The sequence below is a fragment of the Crassostrea angulata genome, chromosome 5, assembly GCF_025612915.1.
Source record: "Crassostrea angulata isolate pt1a10 chromosome 5, ASM2561291v2, whole genome shotgun sequence".
In the NCBI taxonomy this organism is placed as follows: Eukaryota; Metazoa; Mollusca; class Bivalvia; order Ostreida; family Ostreidae; genus Magallana; species Magallana angulata.
This window is the reverse complement of record NC_069115.1, coordinates 6272136-6285715: the sequence shown is the minus strand read 5'-3', so window position 1 is coordinate 6285715 and position 13580 is coordinate 6272136. Positions and strand designations below refer to the sequence as shown.

The window sequence follows — 13580 nt, the reverse complement described above, 5'->3', positions numbered from 1 at the left end:
ACAGATAGAAATAAAAGCAGCAATTGAACTCGATCTACATCTATTGCCATGATTTGTACAGTAACTTGTATTCAATAACGCGTTTGTCAGCATTCATTTAAAAGTCTAAAACATCGTTACAAGACTAAAAGGCCAATCATTCACCAACTGGTGTTTTTGCTTACACCGTTAGTACTTTTCCTAATGGCCAAGCTCATTGCTAAAAGATATATTGAACATGTTTTAAAACCCTATTCCTAGTGTATGTTAAACTCTAGATTGATTGGACAAGAAATGTTTGCAAGATTTTTCATTGGTTATCACTATAACGCTTCATAGACTTGATTTATTGATCGCTGAAAATGTATTAAAAACCATAAACACGAACCAGGGAAAAAAAATATTGTCAGGACAAATATAAAAATATAGAAAAACATATACGAGATCACGAACGAATGTGTAATGCACCTGCATGTTTTGTAAGGAATACATATTAAAATGAGTTATCATAATGCCAGAAAAAGACCTAATCAATATAAAATAAATGAAAACAGGTATTAAAAAAGACACCAAAAATCATTATTCTTATTCTGCGCATGTACTGTATACATGTATAATGTGCATATATAAAGTAAGCATTGACTTTCAGGGCTTTAAGAGGTTATGGGGCACCTCCCAATAATGACAATTCTGATCAAAATAAACAATAAAACCAATAATAAATTTATGAAATGTTTTCTTTTCAACTTAACGCCGAATCACAATAGGTTAGAGCATTAACTACGAATCTGTAAGCCATGAGTTCAAATCCTGCGGGGTTTTAATATTTTTATCATACCGAAATCTTTTAAGACTTTTTTATCAAATATTGCAAAATTTGAACATTTTAAACCCGTGAAAGCATTTTAATTTAATGTTCTTTTATCCACAAGAATATCAACAGGTGTACCATACCACCTTAATTCTTTAAAACATTATGATTTTATACATATGTATAACGCGAAGGTAATACAACAGTAGGCATGCTTATGAAAATTTCTTATGATACGTCTTAAGAGATATCTTAGGGTATATCTTAGGACGTATCTTAGGACATTCTTATGACATCTCTTGTAAAACGAAAGCGTCTTAGAAATGTTTTAGGTTAAGATGTCTTAAGTTTCATCTTAATATTTTTCATGTACAAAACAAACGAGTTTGCCGCTGTCTTACGTGTACAATTTTAAATGATAATGGAGAAACGAGACCTTTATAAATAAGCGGTCAATACCAATGGCCAAAAACTTGTTTTATTATAATCTAATACAGAATTAAAAAAAAAACAATCAATGATATGAACTAATTTTCAGCAAGATTTCATCGTTTTCAGAACATCTCTCTCTCTCTCTCTCTCAAATAAAACTAAATTTTTGATCCACTCCTTATTTGTAATAATAAGTAGTACTCAGTAGTCCTAACATCAAGACACCCGTGCACTAATTCTATTGTTTAGAAACCATATATAAAGGCTGTTCAGTCTGTGATATAGTTCATGCAGTATGGGCGGAACACGAAACCCAAACTTCTCCGAGGCCGAAATCCAAATATTACTAGACGAAGTTGAAAAAAATAGGACCGTGATTTTTTCGAAATTGTCCAATATCGTCACCAACAACCAGAAAAAAAGAGTTTGGGAAAGTATATGTGAAAAAGTAAACGCTGTGAACACAAGTCGCCATGCCAGGACCGTGGAAGAGGTTCGAAAGAAATTTTCCACATATACAAGCGAGACAAAAAAGAAAATCGCCGACAGCAGGAGAGAGGCTGCAAGGACAGGGGGAGGGATGGCACCCCCATCAGAGCTGACGCCCCTACAGGAAAAAGTTTCGGGGATTTTGGGGAACACTCCCATTGACGGGATAGAAGGTGGCCTAGAAACCTGCGGGAATACATCCTCATCCTCTATGTCGTCTGCATTGTCCTCGTGCAGAGATGCAGACCATACAGACCACCCCGGTATTATAATTTATTAAAATTATGCGTTGTTTCAAAGTGCTCAATTTAAATAGCATTTTTAAGTGTTTTAGTCGATTTAAATATTCTCTATGTTTTAAGTATATATCTATTATATTGATTACATTAAATCTATTTTTTATATTTAAAATGAGAAAAATTGGGATGCTCTAGATCTCATAATATAATATATTTTCGCTTTTCCACAGAGATGGCTGAAACTTCTTCCCCCTTAGCAGTCGAAACTCCGAGTCGACCAATGAAGAGGCTACGACTTACGGGAAAAGAAGGTTATGAAGAAAGTCTACTAAAGATCGAAGGACAGAAACTGGAGGTACAAAGAGAAAGACTACGCATTGAAACTGAGAGACTGGACGTTGAGAGACAACGACTTGCTATTGTGCAGCAGCGTCTCTTAATCGAACAACAGAGGCACACAGTGTACTTGGCGCAGAGAGGAGTTACCTTTGAAGTGACTGAAAATTGAAGAATCACTTATTATTGAAATTAAACAAGTTAGATTTATATAGCAATTGTTTTTTTTTATTCAATTATAACATGATAGCATTTTAATAAATTGTGGTATGAATATAAAAAGAAATTTTATTATAATGATAATTAAGCGTCATATGTTAACAGACAAGTCAGTGTGAAAAGCGTCCGTTTATAAGCATTTCTCTGGTCCTCGCTCCGTCATTCATTATGTTGCCTTGGTAGTGTGTTCCTCTGATGTGGCCATGATCAACAATGTTCAAAAATTTCAGTTTAGAATCACAAACGCATTGTACATTGATGGAATGAAAATGTTTCCTGTTAACATAAAGGTGTTCGTCGGTAGATGGGGTTTTTATTTTGATGTGAGTACCATCTATTGCGCCGATTGTGTTGGGGAATCCCGCTATCTCATGAAACCCACGTTTAATTTCATTCAGGGCACCTTGATTTGTTGGCATAAATATGTAAGTGTTGGCTACTCTTACAAGGCATTCAATTACATCACTGAGTACATACGATACACTCTGACGAGAAATGTTATGAATGTCACCAACTACTGCCTGAAAACTTCCAGTGGCGAAAAATCTCAATGCTACCATGATTTGTAAAGAAACTGTGAGTGCACATGACCTCAAAGTAGGTCGTTTGAGTTTGTGTTCGAACTGTTGACACAGCTGAATGATTATATGTCTCGGCAGCCTATACTTGCTAACAATAGCTTCTTCTGTCTCGTAGTCTAACGGATTGTCTCGGTCTCTGAATATTCTGTCTCGCCGTCTACGTCTCCTTAGTTGAAAAAACCATAAGGCAGCAGCCATTTTTGTTTTGTATTAAACAAAGATATATCTTAAGTCAAGCCCTTGTTTGTCTTAAATTTAAGATATTTCTTAAGAAGGCTCTTAAGTTGAGACATCATCGATGGACTGACTTAAGAATAAGACGTTGCTTAAGTTCATCTTAAGATATGTCATAGTCTTAAGATACCTTCATAAGCATGCCTGCAGGTATTTAAGGTACTCCTTATAAAATGCAGAAAAACCTAGTTCTCTTTAAAAAAAATTCTGTATTAACTGTACATGTACAGAATCGTAATGGATGAACATACATGTTTGATTTTACGAGTAATCGTACCGTCTTTGGTTTGATAAGTAGAATCGATTAAATGAGTTTGTTCACCTACTTGAATGATGTGCATACATAAAAGTGCACACGCGTCTTAGTCTCTATATTAGTTTGAGTCAGTGACATTCTTTAACTTTATTTAGCAATTTGTTGAAAACGTGTACCCAAGCTAAGGTTTTAAACAGGTTTGCTATATTTCTGATAAATCGCTGTTAAATATTAGCATTTCTATTTTACTTCCTTTTCAGCTGGATAATAACATGAAATGTCTCTGTAAAATTTTACATGGTTAAATGTCCAATATAATAATTTGTATCCTTTGATACTATGATATTTTACATGGTTTATTCGTTAGTATATAGAAAACTTTAGTGTGCGATTTTATATTAGTGTAAACAGATAGCCATGCTATGACCTTGAATTGCTAGTATTACATATTGGTCACTATGATACCTAGATACTGCGCAATGAATTGTGGTAATGATAACTAACAGAAAGAACTCTGTGACTTCTGTAGCAATGCGTAGTATTCCTAAATGATATTATGAAACCAGGTGCATAATACGGGCATAATATTATTCAAATTGAGAGTTTATAAATGTTATATTCGTCGGTTCTGTGTCTGCATCGATAGCTCTTGTACTCTATATTGAGTCATGTGAGTTAGTTATGTTATGCCATTTAACCTTTGTAACCTTTAAGCTATGTATGTATGAATGTATTCGTAAGCAATTCATCATACCCAGGTGGGGGACTCAGAGACTTGGACTCGGAGACTCAAAACCTGCATCACAATATTTTTTCTGACAGTTCTGACAGTTTTGTTACTTTATTTAGAAACAAAATATAACTCTGGAATTTGAACACTAAAGGTTTACTCACGATCACCGTAAATGGGCCGAATAAGTCAGGATTGTCCATTAAAAGTAAAATGTAAAATATTCCCATGTTAAACGATGTTGAGCAGATTCTTCGATTTGAGCTGCTTTGAATTGTTGTAACTTTTAACTATACGATCACGCTTTAATAAAACTGCTTGTAAAAAACTACTAGACTTGGTGATCACTAAGCTTGAGCCGACCCTCATGTGGATCCATAAGAAGGAAGGGCTACATTTGCTTTATCCAACAAGTTGCATGGTGTATATATATTCGCGAAGCCTGCAAAACAAATATAAACATTATAACGACTTGCACAAAGCAAGCATAACATCACATAGTTGTAGACGTTCTTCTTATCTCATACAATTTGATTTTGTGACAGCCCCTTACATCGCGCATCGCGTCTTTAGGATTACCTCCTTGATACATGTAGCTAGTCTTGCGTGAATTGCAGTTTTAATAATTAAACACCTAGGCTATGTGTTTTGCCTCCTATTTTAAAAAATAAGATCCTCGACATAATCCATTTAAATCAATTTTTGGCAGTAAAAATAGTAATGTGGAAAATAAATTGGTATTTTTAAAAAAACTAGGTCAATAGAGCGTTGAAGTGAGGGGCAGTGTCAAAAGAAATTCTGACCGGAAGTATTTGATAAAACATCACCCGTTTGATAAAGCAAATATTTATCACATGTGTAACAAGAAAACATATTAACGCAAGCGTTAAATGGGCTGCAAAAATATGATTGCTGTATGAATCATCATTGGTTGTTTACATAAAAAACACACCACAAAAAAGAAAATAACGAGCTGGTTCTACTAATTTTTATGGTTAATTTTAATATATTTTCAGCAACACGTTTTGAAGTTTAACATTTTACTGTTATTATTAAGAATTGATTTCGTTACTGTAAGCATTTCTAACGGTAATCATATGACCATTGCAATATATTAAAGTAATGGCGAACACATTGATTTGTGCATTATTCAAATACGAACTCCAGCTCATCATTATTCTCTTGGAGATTATGTAATTCAAACTATTTTTATTTTATGTTGCATTGTATTGAATTAAAACTTAATGCATTAGTTTTTATGATTTCAAGGGACCACATAATAATATAGAAATGGATTATTTTAAGAGACATATGTAAGATCATGCTCATCCGGTAGAAACTGCACAATTTTAAAGGTGAAAAAAATAAGTCGGATACTTTTTTTCCTAAATGGAATTATAAATCTTATCTACACTTCAAATTATGAAGGCAATAATTGTAATTTATTTGAATGAGGCTCTCAAAAGAATTTTAAAAAAAAATCAAGTGACCTCAAATTTGCAGGCCATTTCAAATTTTCAGGTCTTTCATATTTTTTTGTAAATAATTGATAGGGATGTCATTTCATGATATTTTTTATTTTTAGACCACAGTTCACATGGAAGTATAACAAATACACAGGTAAAGTCATTTTATTTGACGCAGAACATACAAATTAAAATATATCATTAATATGAAATTTCATGTCATTCAGATCTTTATTGGTTCAGGTATTTAGTATGTCCCGTATACTGATCTCGATATATTGTTTAAAAAAGAATGAATAACTTCGAAATTTTCCGAATAGATAATAGTCTCGATAAAAACACGCCTAACACAACAGTCTATAACTTACTTTACATTTACGAGATAGACAAAAAAATGTTATATTTTTTAAAGGCATAAAACATATTTCTACATGCAAATTTACTTCTAATTCATAAGAATAAGCATGATATTAAGTCTATAAAAAATAAAACTATCACGCAGAAACACAGTTACAATATCGAAATGTATATCAAATAACGGACCGCCTTCTGGCGGCCCGTAATAAATTTGTACGTATAAGAGATATTAGTAGCATGTATCATATTCAAAGTGCTGATGTACATCTCTTAAATTTAAATATCTTTTAACAAGATACTTTATCTTATACAACGGTGGGAAAGCATTATTTTTTTTTCCTTTAAATTATTGTAGCAAGACTTCTCGGGCGACATATTAGAATATTTACCAAGTGGCATAAGAACACCGTCTAATGTTATGTCTTTGGTATCGTAATAACAGGATTTTAAGTCACAGAGGGAAAAAATGCTATTTTAGATATGTCATAGAAAGTGTGTTCGTGAAAGAAATTTTGTTACCCTCTGTATGAAATTATTTTGTCCAAGCAAATTTATTGTTAACGTTTTATGCATGTAGCGATTGGCTCTCCAAGTTGATTTATATGCAGAATATTTTCACACCATGGTGATATAATTGTTTTTGTATAGATAGCAATATAGAGTTCTTCGGTGAAATTAAATTAGTTTTCTGGAAAGCAATAAAGCTTTACAGGGGGATTCATCAGTTATTTAGAACTTTTTCAAAGTGTGTTAGAAAGGTGTATCATCCTTTTTTTATGAAGACACTTATCGCACTTTGAACACAAATCACAAGTTCTAGGACTCAGCCTTTAATTAATTGAAAGTATAATGATTTATGAACGCTACTGAATATAATGAATATAAGTGGAAAGGGAACTCAGGGAGCAAAATATGTGTTTGTGATGCAAGGTTCACATTGTGATCTTCATGCAAGTGAGATGAATATTGATTTTATTGTTCAAACATAAACATTCTGTTTTCCTAAGATTCATCATCATATAACCAAATCAAACTGAGAAAATTTATAGCAAAGTTAATTTTAGACATTTCTTCACATACATGTATCATTCAAATTACATTCTATCATTCAAATTGAAAACACCACAAGTGTAGGAATCTAAAACAAAAATAAAAAGTTTGTTTCTAGTTAGATTTGATTGACATTAGTGTTCCATATACTTCTCTCATTGACCAATACTGTGACGACCAAGGATGATACATGTAATCCGAAAACCATGGACCGTTAAGGTAGGCTTGATAACATTCACTAAACCACCAGCCTCCTGAATTGTCAGAAGCGCAGTTCGTGTAAAACGCCCCATCATTGTCCATATCAAATGCACTGAAATTCATTCCAGCATGCCCATTGTAATATGCACTTAGCATGGCATCAACTAAATTATAAAAATAAGATAATAGATAGATATAGAAAAAATAAACAATTAAAAATTATTAACAGTTTTCTATATATAAATCTGTGTATCATGTTAAACTCAAAAATATATTTATACAGAGTATATAAAAAGGTTGTATAATTCTTTCTCCAAACATGATATAACTAAACGTTCTCAACCACATGATATCTGATTTTTCAAACCCGTTTGCCAAACTCATAACAAGGAATTAAAATCAAAATTAGTTCCGTGTCATTCATTGCACAATATCAACAATTTAAAAGATTTATTATCCAAGCCCCTCGTCAGTTATAAACGAGAAGTCGATAAAAAAATTACATGTTGCCCACTTCATATATTGACTTAATATCGAATCAGTATTTCATTAAGGAATGAATTCAATATTTATTTGTTTTATACGATATAAAATGATTTGGGGCAGTTTACGCTTTATAAACCGCGAAGCTGTTTATAAAAAAGCGTAAACTGTTTCAAACCATTTTATATCGTATAAAACTAATAAATATTGAATTCATTGCTTATAATTTAATTTTTTACTCTTAATTGTAGATAAAAACGGTCATTTGACCTTTAAAATGACGTAAAATTGTTCAAAATTCAAACGTAACGTCAGCGTATTGATACGATTTTGACGTTAGTCTTACTATGACGTAGGCAACATTCTTTATACGATATAATTTTTTTTTAGCCAATCAGAAAGCGTGTTACAACCAGAATTAAATTATTGATGAATAATGATGCAATTTCTTAACTCACGTCATACACAGTTAAGAAATCGTTTTTATTTTAACAATACTGATTAAATGGTGATTTTTTTTAAACTATAGTTTTCATCAACCCTGCAAAGAGCTTAACAATAATGGGCGATGCATATAGCAACGGAAATGGCAAATGACATGTATTAATTATGAATTAGATGAACATGCAAATCAATTCCGTTAAAAAGGCTTTGGAATAAGGACACTTGACGAAACGTTTTAAAATGAGCTAAGATTCAGTTTGTATCCTTGAAAAAAAGGCAAACTCTTTAAACTGTTTTATAGGAAAAACATTATTTCAAATTCAAATTCAAACAACGCAAATCTTTGTAAGGATTTTCAAGTGATTGTCTTAAACACCTGTCACACCGGAGCTGCGTCCTCACGGCGATCCCGCTGCGTCCTCACGGCGATTCAGCTGCGTCCTCACGGCGATCCCGCTGCGTCCTTGAATAATGTAAAACGCCAAGGTAAACGCAGTAGAGTCTCCTACAGCGCCGAAAGAACGCAACGGCATCTTTGTAGGTCGCGGTGGGATCGCCTTGAACTTTTAAGAACGCCATGCGACGGCGTGCACTTTGAACATGCACAAAGTACGCGCCGTGGCTCTGCATTCTGATAAACACGCCGTAGAAGCGTAGTGAGGTCCCCGTGACATCGCCGTAAAATCTCCAACGCAGAGATAAGTCGATTGCTCTTGCACGGATACCTCACGGAGTCCTTTTGGATCTCACTGCGTCTTTATCGCGCTTTCATTACACATCCACAGCGTTTGAACAAGTTGCTTTTCATTTTGCTGCGTTCACACAGCGACCCAAAAGAGCTCTTGCTACGTTCATTGCGCTCTCGTGACGTTTCTTCTGCGTTTATACTGCGCTCCCACGGCGTTTCTACTGCGTTGTCATCAAAACCACGAAAAACTCGAAAAATGGCTGATGTACAATAGCAAGCGATGTAACAATATCAAACTGGATGTAAATCACTATGTAAAAAGTAGCATTTGCTAATATTCCAAGACCTATCAATGGACGTATATGGACTTTATGCTATATGGTTCTGATGTTTTCACGTCCTTTCTTTTTTGTAGACCTAGTCCTTCACAAATTGTTTAGAAGTAGTTATGTTTCAATTACAATGTACCTTTTCATAAAATCAAAACATTTTTTATTCATTTATTATTAAGTTGTAAATTCTTGTTTGTTTCCCATACGATTGTACAAATTAATTTTAACTTACCAAGAAGTAAAGAACGTCTTGTGCACGCAGTCAGCGCGCAGAGCACGCCATGGACACGCGGTAAAAAAATCCTAGCACGTCATGAGCGCTCGGCGGAAACTAAGCGAGAGTGCACGGTCAATCGCCAAGGACAACTACGTGGAAACGCAGTTACACGACGTGGGAGCTCTGTAAGAACGCATCGGTCGCCGCCAGGACGCCGTGACATATCCACTTGTAAAATTTTCAATAAAACTGTACATTTTTTCTGAATTTTCCTTGCGATCCTACGGCGATTTCATGAATTTTACAACGCCGTGAACACGCCGTGGGGACTCAGCTTGGTGTGACAGGGCCTTTACTTTATAAAAATGGGAAATTTGTGATGAATTAAGGCATAAGGAATCATTGTTTGAGTACTATGAGGTGATAATTTCGGTCGGGGCATGGCCAAATCCAAAAAAACCCACAGGACTTTATGATAGATTTGACAACACTCCGTCCGAAATTATCACCTCATAATATTCAAAGAATAATTGCTTATTACATGTAGTTATAATGATATTCTTTTCAATTTGTACACTTTAAACAACATTATTTTAAAACCACTATTTTTTATGTAGCACATGCTGTGTCTTACTAGGCGGCGCAGCCAATACCGTTTTTCGGTTATACTATAAGACACGCCCATTTTTGTGTCAGTCATGTTTTCTAAAGTTGTTGGATTTTAGGGTTCAAAATTAATTCGTAGTATTATCACAGACAAATACAGTTAAAAATGTAAACACTGAATAATATAAAATAAAATTTCAGATAAAGAGAAATAAAAACAAGTCTCTCCCCCGAAAAAAACACCAAAACAACCAAAACCAAAAACAAACAAAACTAAACTTTTTGCAAGCGTTTGGTCATGTTTCTGCCAATTATGCAGCAATGAAAAAATCATATTTCAATTTTAAAAAAGGAAATAACTGTACCTAGGCTTCCATTTTTATAGTCAGCAATATGAAGCGCATAGTTTTGCTCCTCACTAGAAACAGAAAACTGTCCATACACCGTGTGTGATATAGTTTTATTTGTGGACGTTATGCTGACGTACAGACTTGAGTTTCGCCCCTTTGTTAGCTGATGTATCACATCATTTCCTGAATAAAAAAAGATAAAGGGAAATATGCAAAATCATAAGTTTTTTATTTTTTATTTTTGAGGAAAGGGTAAAACCAAACAGAAATTTTTGTATCGTACTTATATGTAGTCCCTACATTTATCAAAATATATCTTCTATTGCTATTATATTTGGTTTGAATTAATATAACAATCTGAGTTATATAAATGAAAACAAATTTTGAGTCAGACATTGATATATAAAAATTAAGAACTAAAATAAGCTTATGTCTTTATAGATCACACATTTTAGAAACATGTACATATTCATAAATTTTCCTTTACCATTTTACATAAAAGTTTGAGCTTCGATAATGAGATAAAAAATTCCTTACCGATCCAGTAATCCCTCTGAGGGTTTCCAAATCCAAGTTTATACTCAGTCCAACTACGATTAAAGTTTTCTTCTCCATCCACACGTCTCTGAATCGCCTATCAATGGACAGTACTTTTTCCGTTTTACAGCAATTACAGAGTTTATTATCGAAGGCACGATTTCAATTTTAAATATATATATATTGTGAAGGCGTTAAAGTACTAGAATAAAATATGTATATTATTTCAAAAGAAACTGATTTTTAACAACATTTGTTTTGATCAGATTCATAGGTATTTGAAAACAGTAATAGAATTCAAACTTAACTTCAAAATAATTTGTAAATAGCTTGTGAAATATTGAATTAAAGTGATTTAAAAAAAGTATAATACTCTCAGACTTACAGCACACTTTCATAAATTGCACTTGTAATTTGTTTTCCTGTTACCTCACTGAACTTCAGAATGTTAAACCTGTAAAAATACTGACCGTCCATCCTCCTCCCTCTGTCTCCATATCACAGTAGGTCTGGACAGGACGGTAATTAGGGTCAGATCTCTCCCACGGGTAAATAGTGTATACACCGGAGTCTACTTTTCCGCTCTTGTATAAATCTTTGCAGTCTGAAGCCAATGAGAATGTTAGATTATTTAAAATTTACTGTTCCATTTATCATGTACATTGACTGCGCTGAATTTGATCAGTTGTTTTAAGATAGCTCACTCGTCACGTTTTCATTTCATCGAGCACATAATCATTGAAAAAGACTATGATTACATTATTTTAATCAGCACAGAAAGATTATTATTCTTAAAAATTATATAACATTCAGAAATTTTTTTTCATCTGCGTCCAGATTAAGCATGGAAATGCTTGTAAAATAAATATGGTTGGTTTAATTTTGTAGGAATTAATAAATTTCCAAACTATCAAATGACTCATCGTCCTTTGGAGAGCGTTTATATAATGTATTTTTGTGTTTCTATGTAAATATGTGTTAAGGAGTTAAAACACATGTTTCATGTATTTGCTATTCAACATTGTAATATTTATGTTTATGTGTATACTCCAAATATACTTGTAAGTATTTGACTGACTTCATTTCAAACACAACAACCGAACATATAATACTTTTAATTTCAGAAATCTAGATCATTCGGATTAACAATAGTACAAATGTTGTTTTTATTAAAATATTATGAAAATGCATTTTGGAATGTGTTGACAATAAGTTAATAATGTTGAATAATAAAATTAATTAAAAATCTATTTAATTGATGGTTTGTAAATAACTTGGAAATGAAGTAACATACCCTTTGGTCGTATTGTGTAGGATCTCCACCCAGTATCACTGACTGTCATGTTTTGGGTAGCACACGAACTGTGAAGTCGACACATCTTGGTCTCAGAGTTGAAGCTGAAACACTTACAGCTATCACCACACAAACAGGCGCAAATCGAGAGAGATGCCGCTGGTAGGGTGTTAGATGGTGTGTGTAATGATGCTTTGTTGTCGTTCTCTGAACTTGCTGTATACAGTTTAGACACTAAGGCCTCAGATACTGATAGAAATAAAAACAGCACCTGAACTCGAGTAACGCCAATTAACATAGTGAAGTCTGTTTATGATAAAAAAAATCCCTCTCTGAAACTAGATAAACAAAGATTGTAACTACCTTTCAAAGGTAACATTAAAATCCTCAACAAGAGAGCTGTGCCTTTCTTGACACCTCTTGGTTTTAAAAATGTGATTAAGCTATATCTAACAAAAAGGTTGCATAATGATATTATAACGGTTTAAAATCGATCGCTTAAATGATTGGAAAACAAAAAGGGTTGGACATTTTTGATTGGTGAATAAAATAGTTATAGTTTTAATTTTGGCAATAATTGCTAAATTGTTACATTTTGCAATTATTACCTCCTAAAACTGAAGCAAACAAATGTAAATGATGATTAAAACGTAAGATAACAAACAATCCAAAGGTTTGAATGAAGTTTTGAAACCCTTTAGAATTTATATCACATGCTATGATTACTATTCAATAATTATTTTAAAAAGTTTCCTTACATGTATGCAAAATGTTGAAACATAAATTATGTGCTATTGAAATAATCATATAGAAACTTCTCTTTGATTAAACCCTCAATAATTTCCTTAGATGTATCTAATCGCAAGTGCAAAAAAATCTGCATCAACCACATACTTTAATGAAACGGGAGGAAATGTTTGTTTTGAGTCGTGAAGGTCTAATAAAGGAAAAAATAAGTAGGTTTCTATCTATCTATGGTTTAAAAAAAAAACATATAAAAACACTATAAGATATATTAATAGGATAAGAATTTGTAACAAAGTTACATTGACTGAGCCGTGTTTCACTAGTTGTAAGATTCTCATTACAGGCGAATAAAATCAAGTAAATAAACATTTGTGTTCATTTTGATCCCACACTAAACTAAACGTAGATTTCTGTAGATATCTTTAGTGAGTTACATACTCGTTGATGACAAGAATCAGTCTACAGTTTTTTTAAATTGAAAAAGGTTATTGATTTTTCATTT

The 13580-nt window shown here is 33.0% G+C and overlaps 2 protein-coding genes across 2 annotated transcripts; one reads left to right on the top strand and one right to left on the bottom strand.

The window, feature by feature from the left end:
- Positions 1-1517: 1517 nt before the first annotated feature.
- Positions 1518-2458, top strand: LOC128185844 (myb/SANT-like DNA-binding domain-containing protein 4). The gene is made up of 2 exons (XM_052855514.1): positions 1518-1974; positions 2181-2458. Exons 1-2 carry the CDS (start codon positions 1518-1520, stop codon positions 2456-2458), a joined length of 735 nt encoding a protein of 244 aa, XP_052711474.1.
- A 3463-nt stretch (positions 2459-5921) lies between these two features.
- LOC128185842 (microfibril-associated glycoprotein 4-like) lies at positions 5922-12762 on the bottom strand. The gene is made up of 5 exons (XM_052855511.1): positions 12332-12762; positions 11508-11641; positions 11038-11134; positions 10516-10683; positions 5922-7544 (listed from the first exon to the last, which is right to left on the bottom strand). The coding sequence occupies exons 1-5, from the start codon at positions 12627-12629 to the stop codon at positions 7294-7296; spliced, it is 948 nt and encodes a 315-aa protein (XP_052711471.1). The 5' UTR covers positions 12630-12762; the 3' UTR covers positions 5922-7293.
- Between the last annotated feature and the right edge of the window lie 818 nt (positions 12763-13580).

What these genes read in the sequence shown, in the direction of transcription:
- LOC128185844 (XM_052855514.1), top strand. Translation starts at nt 1,518, where the DNA reads ATGGGCGGAACACGAAACCCAAACTTCTCCGAGGCCGAAATCCAAATA. An exon ending in AGACCATACAGACCACCCCG is followed by an intron (nt 1,975 to 2,180) that starts GTATTATAATTT and finishes GCTTTTCCACAG; the next exon opens with AGATGGCTGAAACTTCTTCC.
- LOC128185842 (XM_052855511.1), bottom strand. Translation starts at nt 12,629, where the DNA reads ATGTTAATTGGCGTTACTCGAGTTCAGGTGCTGTTTTTATTTCTATCA. An exon ending in TCAGAGGGATTACTGGATCG is followed by an intron (nt 10,684 to 11,037) that starts GTAAGGAATTTT and finishes TTTTTTATTCAG; the next exon opens with GAAATGATGTGATACATCAG. An exon ending in CTATAAAAATGGAAGCCTAG is followed by an intron (nt 7,545 to 10,515) that starts GTACAGTTATTT and finishes TTTATAATTTAG; the next exon opens with TTGATGCCATGCTAAGTGCA.